At 38.4% G+C, this 22451-nt stretch overlaps 1 protein-coding gene across 4 annotated transcripts in view; it reads left to right on the top strand.

Annotated features, from left to right (window-relative positions):
* The window catches only part of WARS2 (tryptophanyl tRNA synthetase 2, mitochondrial), a 95888-nt gene that overhangs the window by 46742 nt on the left and 26695 nt on the right, over positions 1 to 22451 (top strand). For 2 of the 4 annotated variants that reach the window (XM_021690176.1, XM_044914117.1), the window contains exon 2: positions 2879 to 3136. The exons of 1 other annotated variant lie outside the window; for it this stretch is intronic. In XM_021690176.1, coding sequence (XP_021545851.1) covers positions 2879 to 3136 — 258 coding nt within the window. The remainder of the gene's footprint in view (positions 1 to 2878; positions 3137 to 22451) is intronic. One more of the 4 variants, XM_044914115.1, reaches the window with a different exon arrangement.

The raw sequence follows: 22451 nt of genomic DNA, 5'->3' as shown, positions 1-22451 counted from the left end.
TACATAGGGAAGGGATGCCTGGGTGGCCCATTTGGTTAAGCGTCTGCCTTCGCCTCAGGTCATGATCCCAGGGTCTTGGGATCGAGCCCCGCGTCTGGCTCCCTGCTCAGTGGGGACCCCGCTTCTCTCTCTGCCACTCCCCCTGCTTGTGCTCTCTCTCTCTGATAATAAATAAATAAATAAATAAAATCTTTTAAAAAATAAAATGTATAGGGAAATATAAAAAGCCAAGGATGGGTGAGCTAATTCTTAAAGATGAAAGTAAAAAAATTTGCTCCCAAGACTTACTAAAAAGTCACTGTGGTACTGATCAGAGATAGACACACAGACCGATGGGACAGAATAGAAAGACCAGATACGGACACAAGCATAAAGAGATGCTTGATTTATGACAGAAGTGACGTTCAAGAGTAATGGTCAAAGCCAACCTTTTCCATAAATGGCACTGGAACAATCTGATATCTCCATATGGGGGGAAAGAAAGAAAAGGAATTGGATGCCTACTTACACCATATGCAAAAAACTCCAAATGGATACAGACTTAAATGTCAAAGATAAAACTTTAAAGCATACTCACACATGCATATACATATGCTTTATATATGCTTTGTATATGTATATATGTATAAACACTCTTATGTTCATGACCTCAAGGTATTGAAAGAGTTCTTGTATGCCATAAAAATCTCTAGTCAAAAATTATATATTTGGTAAAATTAAGGATATCTCTTCATTAAAAGATAACATAAAGAAGACAAATAGCTACACAATGAGAGAATATATTGGCCATACATGTAATTGATAAACTATTAGTATCCAGGATATATAAAAATACCTAAATCAATAAAAAGACAATCCAATCTGAGAAAAATAGGCAAAATAACTTAAGTAGGCTCTCTACAGAAGAGGAAATAAAAATGGCCAATAACCATAAGAGTTCTCAACTTCTTTAATAATCAAAGAAATGCAATTAAACCATCATGAGATTCCACCTCATATCCACCATATTAGATCAAAATAAAAAAACTGGCAGTGTTGATGAGGATGAGGAGCAACAGAAATTGATGGTAGAAATTGCAATATGTTACATATTTTGGAAGGGTTTAGCACACTGTAGTACACTTGAAGATACATAATGCATACCTTAGGACCCAGCAATTAGGTATATACACTAGAAAAAGTTGGTGCACAGAACATAAAAATGTTCTTTTTTTTCTCTCCATAAGTTATTTTTAGAAATTGGCAAGCCTACAGAAAAGCTGCAAAATTAATACAATGAATTTCATAAAGCCTTACTGGATAGTAGCTAGTGGAAAGAACATACATGGGCTTTGAAGTAAGTGAAATTGGCTTGATATCCCAACTTCACCACTTACTAGCTGTGTGACCATGGGCAGTCTCTAAAGATCAGCGAGCCTCAGTTATCTCATCTGTAAATCAGAGGTAATAAAATGCCTACCATATTGGGTATTGTAAGGATTAAACACATTAATGTATACCAGGCCGTGAGCATAAATGCCTGCAACATAGTTGTCCAGCAAATTATGGCTGCCATTATTAATATTTTGTTGCTGTTAAAAATGATGGCTGATTTTATTTCTTCAGAACCTCTTAATGACAGCACATTTACTGATACATATTCATTTTTCATGTTTCACTACAGAATGCAAAATGATTCAAGAGAAAAATAGCATTTTTTTCATCCTGTATTACATTTTTCCATCTCATTTTCCTATTACAACTTCAATATTAGAAAGTACAAACCAGTAGGAAAACATGCCCTTAACAAAAATGTTTTTATAATTTAAAAAAATTACACAGAATTAAAAAACTCCCTTTGAAGAAGTAAAAGTATGATTTAACAAAAGTAAAAGGAAACTGAAGCACAAAAAAGTTAAATAACTTGATCAAGAAGCAATATTTAATTAATCTTAATAACTTGATCAAGAAGCAATATTTAATTTAATTAATCTATTTCTAATAGAGAAATAGATTGTAGAAATAGAATGTAGGTTTTCTAATTTCTAGCCCAAGATCTTACACACTAAGTTGTAATATCAGCAATTATTTCTAAAGAAAACTGAATTAAGTAAATAGCAGTAGCCTTCAACCCTAATGCTGTGACTTCCTTGCCTTAACTACAAAATGAACGAAATCACATGTAAAACCCTCCAGGCCCCTTTAATCTCCAGTGAAATTTGATTCTGTGTCTGAAGTCTTTCTCACTGACCCCCAGATCCACAGTCATCTTTTCCTCTTGGGAACTCTGCCTGTACCCCACTGTTTATGCTTGCAAACAGCTTATGATCGTGTTGTCACGCTGTACTGTTACATATCTCTTCGTAAACCTATCCTCTATCTCCAATTAGATTGCACTGCTTGGGGTTGCAGACTTTCTTATGTGCCTTTGTATTTATACGTTTTTGAGTGAAAAAAAAAAATCCAGAACTCAGAGAGGGAAACAAGCCATGAGAGACTCTGGACTCTAGGAACCAAACTGAGGGCTACAGAAGGGAGGGGGGTGGGGAGATGGGGTAACCGGGTGATGGGTATTAAGGAGGACACATGTGGTGATGAGCACTGGGTGTTATATGCAACTAATGAAACATTGAACACTACAACAAAAACTAATGATGTACTATATACAGGCTAACTGAACGTAACAAAAAAAAAATCCAACCACATTTTAAATTTCATTTTCTGTCCCTAATAGCCCCTAATATAGTGCTTTGCACAGGCACAAAATAAATGCATAAGGATAATGACTGTCAGATTGCAGTTGTAAGAAATAGAACTAGTCACCATTGCTACAGTAACATGGGCATAGGATTCATGGATTCTGCCTTGAAAGCAAATGCTTGTTTTTCGTCTGTTCCAGAAAGATGCTGTGAAGCGAGTATTCTCTGGCATTCAGCCTACAGGAATCCCCCACCTCGGCAATTACCTGGGAGCCATTGAGACCTGGGTGAGGTTGCAGGAAGAGCATGGCTCAGTGCTGTACAGCATCGTTGACCTACACTCCATCACTGTCCCCCAGGACCCGGCTGTCCTTCGGCAGAGCATCTTGGACATGACTGCTATTCTTCTCGCCTGTGGCATAAACCCAGAGAAGACCATCCTTTTCCAACAATCTCAGGTCAGCTTCTCACATTAGAACCAAGAAAACTTGTATTTTCAAAGTATTTGAGGAAAACTTTGAAGGAAAGTTTATATAGCTCCTGTTTGTGATCCTTTTTAAAATTGTTCAAGAGTGACTTCATCAGCTGCTATGATTTCATCTTCATGTTTACCCTATATTCATATCTTTAAATGTTATCATAATGCAAATAGTATTTTTCACCTTTTCCTCCACTATTCTTGCTTCATGTACCAAAATGTTGCATCTCATTAGTACTTGTAAGTCTGAAATTGTTTTTCTCTACTTGGTTGCATCCAAACTGCTGAACTCATACTGTTGACTAATCTCCTGGTGATCACGGATAGAATTTAGCAACCAGTGGTTTTGCATAACTTCAATGTTGCTTTACTGGGTATTGCATTTGGAAGGCCTATTGGATAATTCCCATTGTTCCTTCTTTGTATAATAGCTTTTGAGAAGACTTGAGAGAACTAGTTGGGAAATTGGAAGACAATGTCCAGTCTCTTGAGTCCAAGCCAAGAAAGGCTTCAGAACAAAGCCAAAATATTTGACTGATATCATCACTATGGATGAATCAGTTTACTCTTGGACGCGCAGATAGCCTGGACCAGACAGGGCACTTAAGAGACTCTATAGCAAGGAAGATGAAAAATTTAACTGGATCATGCCCTCATTGCATATCTGCTTGAACCTTGTGACAAAGCCACAGCCCAGGAACAGTATGTTATACATGTTTGCTACATGTTAACATGTATGCATGTGTGGTATGGGTTATCCATGTGTGTATCTCCTGCCTTGATCATAAACTTCTGACAATCGCCGTTTTTATGTATGTGTTATCACCCACAGAACTTAGTATAATGATTCACAGAGAGTGACCCTTTAAAAAAAATATGTAAGAGATGAATATCTTTAAAAATAAATATATTTATCAACTTAAAACTTGTTTCCAGCTTGGAAATAATGTGATAATAGAATCTGACCATTAAAATGTCCATAAAGGCAATTTACCTCCATTTCCTTCCTCACAATTCAGTCAGAGAGCCTTTACGTACACATAACTTTTCAAATTCAGTCTTGGACTGATCTAATGGTTTTAAATATATAAATATACTTGCTTATGTTGAGCAGATACGTGTCTCCCTATAATTTCCATCCACTCATTTTACTTATGCTCTCTAAGAATACATAGTAAATCAACTCTGTCTTCCACATGACTACTCTTCAAATACTCAGAGACATTTGTTACATACTAGCCTTACCCAACAGGTCCTTACCCCATAGGTCTTACCTTCCTCAAGCTAGTTGTCCCACCTCAGGAGCTCTCTCGCCATCTGTTTGAAAGAAATGTGCCTGTCCTATTTCATGAAACAGTGTTTATTCACACTCTTTAAGTCTGTTTCTGACATCATAATACTGATCATCATTAGAACCACTTTGTAGGTTACCTGATACATTTTCACTTCATCTAAGCTGTTTTTGATACAAGCTCCCTTTTGATCCTTATGTGATACCATTTCTAAAAATTGTGTATTCCCAGTGCCTATTTCCATACTTCTGGAAGGCAAAAATATCTACATCTCCACAAAGTAACCAGTTGCCAGATTGCTTTGTTAAGTGATGTTTAAAATTAAAGGCTCATTTCAGCCACATCCGATGCTTGCACTTTGAGCTCATACCCCCAGGAATGATCACCACGTTATAATTTTTGGCAGTGACTTCTGCAAGCATCTAAAATTTGCAATAATTGAGGTCTCTTCTTCAACATGGTACTTTGTTGTTCAAAACAGCAATTGAAAGGGTCGCCCCCAGTGTGGGAGACTTTGTAAGAATTCCCTCATAGATGAGGGATCATGAAAGTCACCTTCCTTTTGTTTTTGTTTTTTTTATGTTATGTAATGAGCTCCTTGGTTCCCGTAGTGGTTGTGGGTCTAGGTCAGAGAGGGCAGGTCGCTGGTGTTGCCTGTTTCCTCAGTGGCCTCATGCAGCTCCACCCTGTCTCACAGGTCCCCTCCAGGGAGTTTGGGTAGCCTGCCAGGAAAATGTGAGGGAAGTACTCATCTGCCCACAGTCTACACTTTGTCCCACAAAGACACTTTGTCCCTAATGATGCAAGACTTCCTCAGGTGTCTTTCTGACCTCAAGACATATTTGGTCTGGGCCATTCCCTTTTTTAACTAAGGCAACCAACCTTAATACAACTCAGTGGATAGACTGGATATTTTATCAGGTTTTCTTTCCTTTCTTAAATATTTAATAAAGAAAAATTTAAATACGTATAGAAGAGTAGGGAGAATAGTGTACCGTACACCCCATCACTTACTAGCATTTTGTGATTTGTCTCATCTGTGTTGTTTTTTGTTGTTGTTGAAGTCTTTTTTTTTTTAAGATTTATTTATTTATTTGAAAGAGAAAGAGAGAGAGTGTGCACGCGAGAGAGGGAGGGGCAGAGGGAGAGGGAGAGAAAGTCTTAAGCAGACTCTGCGCTGAGCGTGGAGCCCAGTGCAGGGCTTAAAGGGGGTACTTGTCATGGGGCTCAATCCCACAACCCTGAGATCACGACTCTGAGTCAAAACCAAGAGTCGGATGCTTAACTGCCTGTACCACCCAGGTGCCCTGGTTGTGGTTTAAGTATTTTAAAACAGGTAACACACATCATGGCATTTCTGTCCCTAAATATTTCAGTGTGCCTCTCCATAAACTGAGGAAATTTTCTTACATAACCACCATACTGTCATCACACCTAACAAAGCTATGAAAATTCCATATGATCATCTAATATCCAGTCCATATTCAAGTTATGCTGATTCTCCCAAAATGTCTTTTACATCTGGCTTGTTTAAATAATGATCCAATGAAGGTCCACACATTACATTTTTTTCATATCTTTTTATTTGTTGCTGAAGTTTTATTTTTATTTCCCATAAAGTTGATCCTGCATTTGGAAAGAATTAAAAACTTAGATTTTTAGGGGGCGCCTGGGTGGCTCAGTGTGTTAAGCATCTGCCTTCAGCTCAGGTCATGATCCCAGGGTCCTGGGATCAAGCCCCACATCGGGGCTCCCTGCTGAACAGGGAGCTTCTCCCTCTCCCTCTGCTGTTCTCTCCCACTCTCTCTTTCAAATAAATAAATAAAATCTTTAAAAAAAATTAGATTTTTATACTCCCACTTTTTTCATGCCTTTGATATGTTAATCGGGTTTCCTTTTATTTAGTATAAAATTAGTTCTTTTGAACACAAAAATAAACCTTATAATTTTTTGTTGCTTTCTCTTTGTGCTGATGTATATTGGCTGATGGTTAGTGACTATAAACTACCATTCACATAGTTGCTCATCACCATTTTTGATAGTTTGAATAGAAACTCTGCTTGCCTAGTGCCCATAGAATGCCCGGACATCAGTCCCTTCAAAGCAGCCGTGAGGCTTCTGTTGGTTCAAGGAGGATGGTGGGAAGGTCTTCCTCATGCTATATCTTGAAAGTATGAAGGCATGTACTGGATTTGCTTCTTAGAACCATTCTCAAGTAGGAGTATAATCGGATAAGCTAGTGTCCCTGAAACAGTGATTATTCTAAACAGCTGGCCCCATATTTGCAGTGTTCTAGTAGGTGGAAGAAGCCTCATGGTGTCTGTGTTTTGTGTCTTATCATACAGTAGTTAACAACTGCCTTTGTCAGTCTGTGGAGTCTAATAGATGGAGACTGAAAAGAAAATACTCATAGCATTGTCAGATTTAGAAAAAAAATGAGAAGTCATGTTTATTAGAAAACTAATATTTTTCAGTGTGTAAGATCTAAGAAGCCTTTCATGTATATGAACTCACTTTTAATCCTCGAAAGAGCACATGAGTTAGGCATTACTATTCTTTCACAGATGAATAAATTAAGGTATGAAAAGATGGAGTAAATTATAAAATGTCCTTAAAACCATCTCTGAATGGTGCCTGGTACTTAGTAAATGCTTAACAAATATATCTTCTTAATTTAACCAGAGGTCATCCAGGTGACAAATCCAGGACTCTCTTTTTTATTTTCTTCCTAAAACACCGCTTTTAGAAGGTGTTCTCATGGGAGAGAACCTTATGCTGCGCACCCCGCCCCCATGCCTTTGCCTCAGTAGCTGATGGCAGAGAGGCAGTGGAGAGCCGAGCTGACCCCAAGGTCCTCATTATTTCTTGCCTGGACACTCCTCTCACCCCCTTCACTCCTGCCTCAGGCTCTCGTGGCAGCAGCCCATCCCCCACACTGTAGCCATGCTCATCTTTTGACCTCAGATACCTCAGCACCTCTCTCCTTACCCTCAGGGTAAAAATCTAAGCTCAGTTTCTAGAAATCCCTTCAAGAATGAGGCCCCTGATATAGATAGACAGACAGATACGATGGAATATTACTCAGCCATAAAAAAGAATGAAATCTTGCAACTTGCAACAACATGGATGGAACTAGAAAGTATAATGCCAAGTGAAAGAAGTCATTGAAAGACAAATGGCATATGATTTCACTTGTGTGGAATTTAAGAAACAAAACAAGCAAAGTAAAAAAAAGACAAACCAAGAAATAGGCTTTTTAAAAAAAATTTTATTTATTTATTTGTCAGAGAGAGAGAGAGAGCACAAACAGGGGGAGTGGCAGGCAGAGGGAGAAGCAGGTTTCCCTGCTGAGCAGGGAGCCCGATGCGGGGCTCGATCCCAGGATCCTGGGATCATGACCTGAGCGGAAGGCAGACATATAACTGGCTGAGCCACGCAGGTGTCTCCAAGAAACAGACTCTTAACTCTAGAGAACACACTGATGGTTACCAGAGGGGAGGACCGTAGGGGGATGGGTGAAACAGGTGATGGGGATTAAGGAGGACCCTTGTTGTGATGAGCACTGGGTGTTGTATGTGTTTAATCGCTATATTGTACACCTGAAACTAATATAACTATACTAGAATTAAAATTTAAAAATTAAAAAAAGAATGACGCCCCTGAGAAATGAGAACATCAGGCCAGTGTTGTTTCCACTCCATCACTTTTTAGTCATCAGGTTATTTTTGTTCAGATGATCTGATTAACTTTTACTAATAACTCTTTAAAGCAAGAGTTGGGGGGTGGTTCTGGTTTTATTTTGAGAAAATATGATAAATCAGTTCTTATAAAGTGGATAGCTTAGAGATCAGTTGTCTACATTTTAACATGGTTTTTTGTTAGTTCCTTTCTTCTGGGAGTTTTGTGATGCACGTTAGCATTTAATTGATCATTAAATATGCAACCGAGAGGATAGGAAGTCAGAAAACAATTATACTTAAAGTGTTGTGAGCCAATGCCACCTAAAATTAGATACACCTGCATTCCATGCCCCCCCCCACATACTTATTTACAAGTAAAATTCAGAATTTTTGAAATTGTGAGTTAGAGAAAACTATTTTTTTATATTATATAATGTGCTCTTTTCATGTGTATCCATTGTGTTAAGCAAAGTACTTGGAGCTAAATATAAAAACTAGTTCCCCCCAGGTGCTATTGTTGTACTGGGGAGTAAGTTCTGGCAATCATTTGAAGTAGGGAAAGAATTCAGCTGTGTTATAATGCTTATTTTACCAATGATTTTCATCTCCAATCCTTTGCATTCTTTCTCAGCAGTCTGACTGAAACAATTTAGACTTATTGAAGATTTTTCTCATTATTTTCTTTTTCTTTCTCTCCCACTGGCCTCTAGTCATGGTGCTTCCCCTAAAATATGTTTGCCATATGTGGGGAATTTTACAGAGCCTCTCCTCTGAAAGGTGTGTGTGTGCGCACGTATGTGTGTGTGTGTGTGTGTGTGTGTGTTTGAGAGGGAGAGAGAGAGAGAGAGGGTGATTGAGAAAGAGAGAGTAGAGCGCGCGCCTGCCTGTGTGTGTGTTTGGCAGAGGTTTCCATCCCAATGCCAAAGTCAATGGTCTTTTATTTCCAGCAGGCCTGAGTGCATATCCAATCTGATTCCCACAGCTGTCTCTGAGGTGCACGTCTCCACTTCTTTAGTTGTTACTTTCCTTGTGAACTAATCACCGTGCAGATGGAAGATAGAAGCTGGAGTTTGTAGCTTTGGGCGCTGGCTTTGTGCCAAGGCTAAGAGAAAAGGACAGTTTTGACCAGCAGACATCATGTTACAGAGCATCCAGAACTATCCGCAGAAGAGTTGAGGGAGGAGAATGGAATCCGCAGCCTTGGAAGGTGGCTTCATTCTCTAGTTAGAGTTATGTTTTGTTTTCCAGGAAACTCAAATCAATGGTAATAATGATAATAATGGCTAATAATAAATAATAAGCAAGCTCTCACATGAATCCTGGCTCACTGTATACAAACAAAAGTTGTACCTGACCCATGTCCCATATCTTAGAGATGTGAGACCAGCAGTACCTAAACTTGGATGGACAGTATCATGTTTTCACTTATCCTAGTAATTTTGGAAGCCTCTTTGAGTACAGATCTATATTTGGACCCTCAAAGTTGCTAGGCTACCAACAACAGGTGCAACATACAACTCATAATAGAAAGGAAGAAGGGGCCCCTGGCTGGCTCAGTCGGTAGAGCATGGGCCTCTTGATCTCAGGTTTGTGAGTTTGAGCCCCACACTGGGTGTAGAGATTACTTAAAAAATAAATTTAAAAAATTGTGAAGAAAGGACGCAAACAAATGTCCGCATGGATTAATGGACTTGAGGAATCAATTTGTAAAATTGGCATTTCCTCCAGTTTCTCAGGAGAGACAAAGGATCTGAATGGCCCATGGTAGAAATAATAAAGAGAAGTTAGGAAAATCATTATACAACCAAGGTCCTCATGTATTTCTTTCCGAATTTCCACTTGCTGCCTCCCCAGAGGTAACCACAGTATTGAATTTGATACTCATCATTCCAATGTATGTGTTTATTTTTTTAAAAGGTTTTATTTATTTATTAGAGAGAGAGTGCAAGAGCAGGGGGTGGGGGTGGAGGGGCAGAGAGACTAGCAGACTTCTCGCTGAGTGTGGAGCTGGACACAGGGCTCGATCCCGGGACCCTGAGATCATGACCTGAGCTGAAATCTGACACTTAACTGACTGAGCCACCCAGGCACCCCTCCAATGTATATGTTTATATTTTTATTGCATAGGATTTGGCTGTAACAGTCCATATTATTAATTTTGCATGTTTTAAAACTTTATATAAGTGGTATCATGCACATAGCTTCCTACATCTGTATTTTTGTGTTCAGCATTACTTGGCTGAGATTTGTTCATTTTGACTGCTCTACAGTATTCCATTGTCTGGCTCTATCACAGTTTATCCATTTTCCCAGCAAAGAATATTTAGATTCTTTTCTCCGATTTTTTGTTATTGTAAACAATACTGTAGTGAGCATACTTGTATATGGTTTTTGTGGACACGTGAAAGACTTTTCTAGCTATACATACCTGAAGTGGAGTCATAAGGATATGTGACATATACATCATCAGCCTTACTGGATATTGCCAGATTGCTCTCCAAATTGGTATCTAATTTACATTCCCACCAATAGAAGAGGAAGAGAGACATTACTCCTTGTCTACCATGTGAGCACACAGTGGAAAGGCAGTTGTCTGCACACCAGGAAAAGAGTTCTCACCAGAACCTGACCCCCCTGGCACCCTGAGTTCAGACTTCTAGCCTCCAAAATTGCGAGACAATAAATTTCTGTTGCTTAAGCCACCCACTCGTTATGGCAGCCCTAGCAGATTAATACAGAGCTGCTCAGCCATTACCATAGGTGGAAGGCTTGTTCTTGGATAGGAAATTCAAAATTGTTAATATGTCAGTTTCCTCCAGTTTGATCCACAGATTCGTTACAATCCCAATTAAAATGTTGTAGACACTGACAAATTGAATCTGAAATGCATATGGCAATACAGAGAGTACTTAAAATACCCAAAACAATTTTGAAAAAGAAAACACAGTTGGAGGACTTAGACCACCTTTCTTCAAGACTTACTGTCAAGCTACAGTAATCAAGAGGGTGTGGTCTTGATATAAGAACAAACTAATAGATCAATGGAAAGGAATAAGGAATCCAGAAGTATACCCACATCCAGAAGCCAAATGTTTTCAACAAAAGTGTCAAACCATTACAGTGGGGGAAGGATAGTCTTCTCAGCGAATGGTGTTAGGTATCCAACTGGATATCTATATGGGGGGAGGGAATGAACCTTGGCTCTTCCCTCACACCATTCATAACAAATCAACTGAAAACTACCATAGATCTAAATGTAAAAGTGAAAACTATAAAACTTCTAGAGGAATTCATGGGGGAAGATCTTCCAGACCTTGAGGGTAGGCAAAGATTTCTCAGAAAGTACCCAAAAAGCATTTAACTTAAAAGAAAATGTTGATACATTTGACTTCATGAAAAGATAAAGCTTCTGTTTTTTAAAAGACACCATTAAGAAAATGAAAAGGTGAGCCATAAAGAGAAAATATGTGTAACACATAACATCTGACAAAGCTTTGTGTCCAAATGTATATAGAACTCTTATCCTGATAATGTAATAAGACGCCTGATGTTGTAATTGGTCACTGTATTTGAACAGACATTTCACAAATGAAGAAGTAAGCACATGAAAAGTGCAACATCATGGTCATCAGAGAAATGCAAAATAAAACCATAGGGATAAACCATTTCACCCACATGAATGACTAAAATTAAAAATACTGGCAATACTAAGTTTTGGTAAGGATATGAAGCAGCTCGAACTCTCATTGCTGGCAAGAGTATAAAATGGCAATTTCTTACAAAATTAAACATATACTTACCACATGACCCAGTAATAACAGGCCTAGGTATTTATCCATGAGAAATTAAGACATTGTCTACAAAATGACTTGTACACAAATGTTCATAGTATTTTAGTTATAATAGCCAAAAAAAAAAACCCAAAAAACAAAAACCCGAACATCCATCAACTGGTGAGTAGATAAACAATTATAGAATATTCAGTCACTGGAATACTATTCAATAATGAAAAAGGAGTTTGTAACAACACAGAGGAGTCTCAGAAGTATTATGTTGATAGAAGCCAAGGACAGAAGAGTTCATATTATATAATTCCATTTATATGATATTCTACAACGGGCAGAATTAATCCATAATAACAGAAAACAGATCAGTGGTCTCCAGGAGCAGGGGTGTGGGATTGACTGCAAAGGGGCATGAGGGAACTTTTGGGGGACATTGAAATGTTCTGTGTCTTGATTGGTATGGTGGTTACATGTATAACCATGTGTGGTTACACATGTGTGTAGATTTGTCAAAATTCATTGGACTGAACAGCTAAATAGGTCCATCTTACTGTATGTAAATTATTCCTCACCAAAGTTGATCTAATATTTTAAAAAATGTTTAAATAAGTTGTTATATCAAGTAGAAAAAAAGAGAGAAGCCCATGGAATTGTGTAGGAACACTACAGACATTTCAATGTAGCTGTCATTCAGACACTTAAAATGACACAGGCAAAATAGATATGGAATGAAAATTTCATATGATCTTTGAGTCATCCATTCACAGTGAAACCAAGAAGCAAACTGCTCACGAATTTGGTAAGTAAACTAATTATTTGATTTGTTGATATAGCATGTTCCCTATGCTTCTTCAAACGTTATAGATTTTATTTATTTTTTATTTTTTTAAGATTTTATTTATTTGACAGAGAGAGACACAGCAAGAGACAGAACACAAGCAGGGGGAGTGGGAGAGGGAGAAGCAGGCTTCCCGCGGAGCAGGGAGCCCGATGCGGGGCTCGATCCCAGGACCCTGAGATCATGACCTGAGCCGAAGGCAGACGCTTAACGGCTGAGCCACCCAGGTGCCCCAAACGTTATAGATTTTAAACCAGCCAGAAACACTGTGAAACCAAGTGTAACCATTGACCTCACTCCAAGGAAAGTATGAAAGAGAGCAGTTTGTTTAGGACAGTGCTTTGAATTAGATTGAAGGGATTTTAACTGCCAAGAATATCAGGAAATTTTAGTCAAGAACTAAAAAGAGCTTAAAATAAGAATTTGAAAACCATCGGGCATCTGGGTGGCTCAGACGTTTAAGCGTCTGCCTTCAGCTCTGGTCCTGATCCCAGGGTCCTGAGATCGAGCCCCGCATCGGGCTCCCTGCTCAGCAGGGAACCTGCTTCTCCCTCTCCCTCTGCCTGCTTCTTCCTCTGCTTGTACACACTCTCTGTCAAAAAAAAAAAAAAAAAAAAAATTTGAAAACCATCTTACAATGTAAGATTTTCATTATTTTTGTTTGTTTTGAAATTGATGTCTTTCCTTGTCTAAACATTATTTATCCAAATCAAAACAAAAAATACCTAGCGAGAGCCCATCTGTTACAAACGCATTTTCTTTTTTTCTTTTAAGATTTTATTTTTAAGTAACCTGACCCAGTGTGGGACTTGAACTTACAACCCCGAGATCAAGAGGCATGGGCTCCATAGACTGAGCAAGCCAGGCACCTCTACAAACATATTTTCTACTTCTTTGTATTATATCACAGGATTAAGAACACAGATCAGTGTTTGTGTTTTTAATGAAGCGCCATGTGACCTCTTATCTGGGCTTAGTCTTTTCTTAATTCTTAAACATCTTTACTTCTCTGATGCATTAATATATTGACCACTTCTTCCTTTTAGGGTTTTCTCTTGACTCCAATGATACGGCAGTAACATGTTTTTCTTCTACTTCTCTGAGAGTTCATTTGTTTCCTTTATTGACTCCTCTTCTTTAATTCCCCAGAAGTTCTGTCCTGAGATAAAAATCTCTATATATGTATTCCACCTTCCTGAAGACTTACCTCCTTCCATAACTTTCAGCCATTTTCTCTTCCGACCTTTGTTGCTAGCCCCAACCTTTTTCCTTAATTCTAGACTTGCACTTCTAGCTACCTTCTAGACATCTCTATCTGGATATCTTTTCCAACTCTCAACTTTAACATATCTGAGGCCAGAACTTTCCTTTTTACCTCTGACCAGCACCTCCACCTGATTTTTAAAAATAATTTGAGGTGAGATTCACATAACATAAAATTAGCCATTTTTTCCTACCTTGAGAAATAGTTTTCATCTATATTTTTTTCTTTACATAGCCTTTAAAAAAATTCTGGTAAAATACACATCATGTAAAATTTACCATCCTAACCATTTTTAAGTGTACCATTCAAAAGTGCTAAATATATTCCCATTGTTGTGCAACCAATCTCCAGAACTTTTCATCTTAGAAAACTAAAGCTCTCTTCCCTTGTGATCCTCTGTCTTGTTTCTTAAACTTCACATATCTGTGAGATCATGTGATAATTGTCTTTCTCTGATTGACTTATTTCACTTAACATAATACCCTCTAGAGAGGAAAAAATGAAACAAGATGAAACCAGAAAGGGAGACAAACCATAAGAGGCTCTTAATCTTAGGAAACAACTGAGGGTTGCTGGAGGGGAGGGGGTAGGGAGATAGGGTGGCTGGGTGATGGACATTGTATGTGTTGTGGTTAGCGCTGGGTGTCATGTAAGACTGACGAATCACAGACCTGTACCCCTGAAACAAATAATACATTATATGTTAATTTAAAAAATAAAAATTAAAAAAATAAGAAAACTAAAGCTGTATACCCATTAAACAACTTCCCATTCCCATACCCGCTCCCCCCCGCCCCTGCCAAGCCCCTGGGCACCACCTTTCTACTCTCTGTTTCTATGAGTTTACTCCAGGTAATTCATATGAGTAAAATCATATAGTATTTGTCTTTTGTGACTGGCTTATTTCACTTAGTATAATGTCCTCAAGGTTCATCTATGTTGTAGCATGTGTCAGAATTGCTTTTGTTTTTAAGGCTGAATAATATTCCATCATATGTATATACCACATTTTGTTTATCCATCTATCTGTCAAAGGACATTTCAGTTGCTTCTACCTTTTGGCTATTGTGAACAATGCTGTGGTGAATATGGGTGTACAAATATCTTTTGAGACCCTGATTTGAATTCTTTTTTGCTGGATCGTATGGTAATTCTGTTTGTAATTTTTTGAGGACCACCTTCCTGTTTTCCATAGCAGGTGGACCATTGTGCATTCCTACCAACAGTGTACAAGGGTTCCAATTTCTCTGTCTCTCCAACACTTGTTATTTTCTGTATTTTTTTTATTTGTTTTTGATAGCAGCCATCCTAATGGATGTGAGATGACATCTCATTGTGGTTTTAATTTGCATTTCTGTAATCATTAGTGTTGTTGAGCATCTTTTAATATATTTGTTGGCCATTTGAGTATCTTCATTGGAGAAATGTCTATTCAAGTCCTTTACCCATTTTTAAAATCAGATTGTTTGTTTGTTTGTTTGTTGAGGTGTAGGAGTTATTTTCTCCTGTTTTGTAGGTTGCCTTTGCACTTTGATTGTGTTCTTGATGAAAAAAAGGTTTTAATTTTCACGTAGTCCAAAAACTCTCCATTGTTTTATTGGATCTAAATTCCCAGGGCTTTCAGATATACCCACATAGAAATTTAAAATAGAAGCTTACTAAAAAAATAGATTTTACTGAAAATAAATAAACTGTCTGCCGTCAAATTCTGTACAAGGTAGCTGTCTTATCCTGCCTCAACGTAGGTAATTTTGGGAGTTGCTTGTGGTAGATTGTGATTGTTTTAATTATTCATGTTCATTTCCTGAAAGAACAGGGATCAGCCAACTTTTTGTGGAAAGGCATAGATAGTAAATATTTTAGGCTTTGCAGGCCACATGCAGTCTCCATCACCACCACCTCTTCTCCTTTAACTCTTCCTCTTTTGCCTTCTCCTTCTCTCTCTCTCTCTTTTATTTGACTACCCTTTAAAAATGTAAAAAACCTGGACTGAATGAAAATAATCCACAGGCCACAGTAGTTTGCTAAGCCCCATGTATAAGGATTATATGTCCTCATCCATTACCATGTGACTATGAGTGCATCCTATAAGAGAAGTGTCTCTCCCTACCCCACTGATGTTGGGCTCATCCATATGACTTGATTTAGCCACTTGAAAGTGAGTGGGCATTTTGTACATGATGTCTAAGCAGAATGTTTTTTTTTTTTTAAAGATTTTATTTTATTTATTTATTCATGAGAGACAGAGAGAGAGAGAGAGGCAGAGGGAGAAGCAGGCTCCCAAGGAACATGGAGCCCGATGCGGGACTCGATCCCAGGACCCCGGGATCATGACCTGAGCCGAAGGCAGACGCTTAACGACTGAGCCACCCAGGCGTCCCTAAGCAGAATGTTTAAAAGCAATTCCATGTTTGTTCTAACTCTGCTGCTCTTTTCCTCTATCCTAAGAATGGCATGTTCCAGGTAGGGAGTACTCCTTCAGTTTGGGTCTTGGAATGAGAAGGTGTATAAAGCAAAGTTATAGCCAGCCTACAGCTACCAATATGTAATGTGTATGAGAAAGAAACCATTACTGTAAACCATTTATATTTGGGGTTATTTGTTACTCAGCATAGCTTAGAAATAGCTGACTGATATAATGCAATAGATTTTTTAAAAACATATATACACAAATACACATATACACAATCAGCAATAGAATTTAGATGCCTTTTAACTCAACAGCAGGCTGATAGAAGCTATTTATTTAGCTTTGGAAGTATTGGACTAAGAAAAAGTATAGAACAATCCAAATGTGTACATAGAGATGTTCATTGCAAACATAAATACTGACAGTAGAAGAGAGTGGGTGAGAGTTTATTATTGATAACATAATTCTTTTAATTAAGATCAGATCCCCAAACAAGGTTCTTTTAAGGGGATTTGTCATGGGGATGATAAGCATCCAATAAAAATAACTCAGCATGAAATTGCTCATTTCGAGAGGATATGATAAATGGGAACTTGTGAGTCTGAATAGTCTTCCACATGTTCTAACCAAAATTTATAGGACCTGATTCCTGGGAAGATAATGTTTATATGGGAAATAGTAAAATTGTAAGGGGCACTGAGGGTATCTTAGACATTTGATCCAGTATTTACTGAACCAGCTCGTTGCTTGAGTGGGTTTGATTGATATCTAGCAGCTATAGCTTTGGGAATCATGGTATTCCATACTCTTTTTGTTAATTATATATTTTTGAAAAAAAATTTTAAATGCGGCAAAATACAGAGAACAATGTAATAAACATTCATGTTTCCAACAGCAAGGGTGAATATTGTTAACATTTTTTCATATTTGCTTGACTTTCTTATATTAAAATAAATATAATAAAAAATAATTATGAAGGTGAAGGCCTCTTTAATCCTTCCCCTTGCCTACTCCCTGTACCCCTCCTCTGTGCATCCCTTTTCTCTCTCCCCAGGCAACCAAAATCGTGGATTCGGCATGTATCAATGTAGGCAATTTGTGATACCCGTTTTCATGTATAATTTCATGAACAATATATAATATTTTTATTTGTGTGGTTTTAAAAAATTGTACAAGTGATGCCATATTGGAGTACCTTTTAGCAATTTTCTTTTTTCATACAACAGTGTGTTTTTGTGATCTCATGTTTATGCATATAAATCTAGTTTGTTTCTTTTATGTATTGTATAATATGCTCTTATATAAATATGCCACACTTTATTTAGACATTTCCCTATTAATAAATCTTTAATTTCATTCATGCATTCATTTAACAAATATTTATTGAGCATTTTCTCTGTCTTGGATACTCTTCTAGGTACTCATGTTGTATCAGTGAAGAAATAAACAAAAAATCTTTGCCACCATGGTACTTACATTCTGTTGGGGTGCACAATATAAATAATAAGTATAATAAATTAGCCAAACATAAGGTATATTAGAAGGTGATAGGTTATACAGAAAAAAAATTAAGGGATATTAGGAGTGCCGTTGAGGGAAACAGATGTTTAAACAGTGCGGTCTGGGTAAGCCCTCTTATTAAGATGTATTTGAGCAAAGACAAGGAGAAGGAGTTAGCCACGTGGATATCTGGGGGAGGAGAATCCCAATCACAGAAAAGAGCCAGTGCAAAGCCCCTAAGGTGGGAACATGCTAGTGTGTTCAGGGAACACAAGGAGACCTGCATGGCTGGAGGAGAGGGAGCAAAGGGGGAGGGGTGGAGGATTGGAATCACAGACATTACAGGGTTGAATGGGAGGAGATGATAGTGCCTGGTCTGATAGGCCATTGGGAGGACTTCGGCTTTTACTCAGAGGAAATGAGAAGTGCAGGGTTGTTTTTTTTGTTTGTTTCTTGGGTTTTTTTTTTTTTTTAAAGATTTTATTTATTTATTTGACAGAGAGAGAGAAACAGCGAGAGAGGGAACACAAGCAGGGGGAGTGGGAGAGGGAGAAGCAGGCTTCCGGAAGAGCAGGGAGCCCGATGTGGGGCTCGATCCCAGGACCCTGGGACCATGACCTGAGCCAAAGGCAGACGCTTAACGACTGAGCCACCAGGTGCCCTGAGAAGTGCAGGGTTTTGACCAGAGAAGTCACATGATCTACATCTTTAAAGGCTTGCTTCTGCTACTATGTTGAGAATAGATTGTATGAGAAGTCAGTGGAAGCAGGGAGCCTAGTTAGCAAGTTATTACAGTAGCCCAGCTGAGGGTTGTTGGTACCTGGGCCAGCACACTGGGGGAAGTGGTAAAAAGCAGTAAGATTCTGAATATGTTTTGAAGGTAAAATTAACAAGATTTGCAAATGGATTAGACATGGAGTGTGAGAGAGAAAGAGGTGTGTGAATGTCTCCAAGGTTTTTGTCTAAGTAACTGCAAGGATGGAGTTGCCACCAACAGAGAGGACAACCGTGGACAGAGCAGGTTCAGGATGGAGGAGTGAGAGTTCAGTTTTGGAGGTATTGAGTTTGAGGTGTCCACTAGGTCTCCACGTAAAGATGCTCAATAGATAGTTAGGTATATGAGTCTGGAGTTGAGCAAAGAGGTCTGGCTGGAGTTATAAATTTAAAAGTCATCAGTTATTCGGATTATAGTTAAAACCATGATTGTATCTAAAGCCATGATAGGAGATGAAATTGCAGAAAGAGTGAGTGGAGAAAAGAATAGAAGTAAGAAATCAAGGACAAAAACCTGGATGTCTGCAGTATTAAGACAATATTTTTAATGTATTAGTTAATATCAGTATAATGTTAATGGTTTATCCTAGCCACTACCCTTACTAACAGTGGTGTGTGGTTGTAGTGGGGTGGTAGAGGTGAAACCCTGACTGGGATGGGCTGAAGTGAGAAGGAAGTGGCAGCTCTCGTATCTTTATCTTTCTTCATTGATGAGAACCCATTCTCCCCACTCACCATGTTGAAAGATCTGGAGTTGACTTTGCCTTGAGGACCACGTATTCCCGTATGGAGGAAAAGAGAGATCATGCTAAAGATCAGAAAATCTGGATTCCTGTACGATGTTACCTTTATAACCACAGGATAATTAATTGCGGATGCCTCAAGGGATAGTTGTGATGAACTGCACCGGGATAGTTTTTGAAACTGTTTACTGAGATACATCATACAATTCACTCATTTAAAGTGTAAATTTACTGGTTTTTAGTATTTTCACAGAGTGGTGCATCCATCAATCATCACAACCAATTTTAGAACACTTCCGTCGCTCCAAAAAGAAACCCTGTGTTCATTGCCCCCTCTACCCGCTCCCTGGCAAGCACTAATCTACTTTGTCCCCTGTGGATTTGCCTTTTCTGAACATTTCATACAAATGGAATCAAATAGCATCTGTTCTTTTGTGATTGGCTTCTTTCATTTAGCATAATGTGTTCAGTGTTTATCCATGTTTTAGTATTATCAGTACTTCATTCGTTTTTATTGTTAAATAGTATTCTGTTGTATGGATATACCACATTTTGTTCATTCCAGTCAACAGACATTTGGGTTGTTTCTGATTTTAGCTATTATGAATAATGCCACCGTGAACATTTGCGTAATGTTTTTTGTATGTTTTCAGTTATCTTGGTATACACCAGGAGTAAAATTGCTGGGTCATATGGTAACTCTGTATTTACCATTTTGAGGGACTGCTAAACTGTTTTGAAAGTGGCCATGTCACTTTGTATGAGGGTTTCACCACCAATGTATAGGGATTCCAAGTTCTCCCTTCCCTTCCCGAAACTTGTTATTGTCTGTCTTTTTTTATTTTAGCTATTCTGGTGAGTGTGAAATGGGATCTCAATGTGGTTTTGATTTATATTTTCCTAATGACTATTGATGTTGAGTCTTTTCATAGGCTTATTGGCTATTTGTATACCTTGTTTGGAGAAATGTCTTTTCTAATCCCTTACTCATTTTTAATTGGCTTTATTTCTCTTTAATTGTTGAGTTATAAAAGTTTTTTATTTTATGTTCAGGATACAGTTCCCTTATGAGATGTAGGATTTGCAAATATCTTCTCCCATTTTGTATTGACTTTCACTTTCTTGATGGTGTCCTTTGAAACACAAAAGTTTTTCATTTTGATGAAGTCCAGTTTTTTTTTCTTTTATTGCTTGTGCTTTTGGTGTCATATTTAACAAACCATTGCTTAACCCAAGGTCATGGAAATTTACTCCTCTGTTTTTTTGTAAGCATTTTATAGTTTTGGCTATTTATGTCTGTGATGCATTTTGAGTAACTTGTTATAAATGGTGAGAGGTTGGGGTCCGGTCCAACATCATTCTTCTGCATGTAAATATGTGCGTGTAGATATTCACTTATTTCACCACCATTTGTTGAAAGATTGACCCTTCCTCCCTTGACCTGTGTTAGCACCTTTGGTGAAAATGGATTGACTGTAGATGTATGGATTTATTTCTGGACTCTCAGTTCTATTCTGTTGATCTACATAGTCTATCCTTATAGCAATAGTGCATCGTTCGATTACTATAGTATTATACTGACTGATAGTTGGCTGTTAAACCAAGCTTGCATTTCTGGAATAAGTCCCTTTTGATCATGTTGTGTAATTCTTTGTATATGTTACTGCATTTGGTTTACTAGTATTTTGTTAAGGATTTTTGCATCTCTGTTCATAAAGGGTATTGGTCTGTAGTTGTCTTTTGTTGTGATGCCTTTGCCTGGCTTTGGTATCGAGGTAATACTGGCCTCTTAAAATGAGGAGGAAAACATGCCCTCCTTTTTTTTTTTTTAATTTTCTGGAAGAGATTAGGAAGAATTGGTATTTGTTTTTTAAATGTTTGTTAGAATTCACTAACCCCGCACACACTTAGCGTTCCTTTTTCTCATTGCTGACTGTTAAGTGACTTTTCTGCAGCAATTATGTAAAGTCTGTCTTCATTGTCATGTCTGGCCACTGCGGTCTGTTGGGTTAGCTTAGTATTCAGGTAACAATTGAACAGACATTTCCAAATGCCTGGATCCTGTATTTTTTTTTTTTTTTTTTTTAGATTTTATTTATTTGAGAGAGAGAGAGAGAGATCACAAGCAGGGAGGAGGGGCGGAGGGAGAGGGAGAAGCAGACCCCCCTGCTGAACAGGGAGCCCAGTGTGGGGCTCGATCCCAGGACCCTGGGATCATGACCTAAGCCAAAGGCAGATGCTTAACCGACTGAGCCACCCAGGAGCCCCTTGATCCTATATTTTTGACCCTTTGCTGAGGGGTTTACATAGGGCCTCAAGGTGAGCCAGAGGTGAAAGATCAGGGTCTTCTCAGGTCTGTCCTGGACATGTGCATAGCCCTGGACATGTATGTGTCCTCTCAGATGGCCCACGAATATGTCAGGTTTTTCCAAAACACCCGATGGGCATATCATTTCTTTAAGTTTTTGGCTAGTCCCTGATCTTCCCCTCCTGGTATCAGCACCTCAGGCAGCTGCAATATTAAATCATTGCTGCTGATTATTTCTGGAAAATGTCCTATGGATAGGGTTTTTCCCACTGAGTGAGCTCTAAGTGAGGTCAGATAACAACACGCCCTGCAAGTGGGGTTTTTCCATGGAGCTGTCAGCTCAAGTAGTGACAGTTCTCTGCGGATGAGAATGGTCTTTTTGAGAAGCTCCAAACCCAGTCTTCTCTTTCCAGTGGCTGCTAGGCTACTGGTTTTCATAGCTACCACAGACATGGGGCAAGGATGATGGGAATAGGGTGAGTTAAAATGCCACAAAACGCTGTTGCTACTGAGATTCAGATGTTTTTCTTAAATAAGTACCCTTCGCATTATTGTAGGCCTTTGGTTAATTTTCCAGAGTTCTGTAAAAATTGACTTTGACAATTTTTGCTAGTGTTCTCGTTGCTTTTATGGAGGAGCCAATTTTCAGAGCTTGTTACTCTGCTGTTCCAGAAGGCCCTCCACCTTGTTTTAAACACCCC

The sequence above is a fragment of the Neomonachus schauinslandi genome, chromosome 4 (assembly GCF_002201575.2).
Source record: "Neomonachus schauinslandi chromosome 4, ASM220157v2, whole genome shotgun sequence".
Taxonomy (NCBI): Eukaryota; Metazoa; Chordata; class Mammalia; order Carnivora; family Phocidae; genus Neomonachus; species Neomonachus schauinslandi.
Note: the sequence above shows the minus strand (reverse complement) of the source record. Positions and strands in the feature narration are given on the sequence as shown.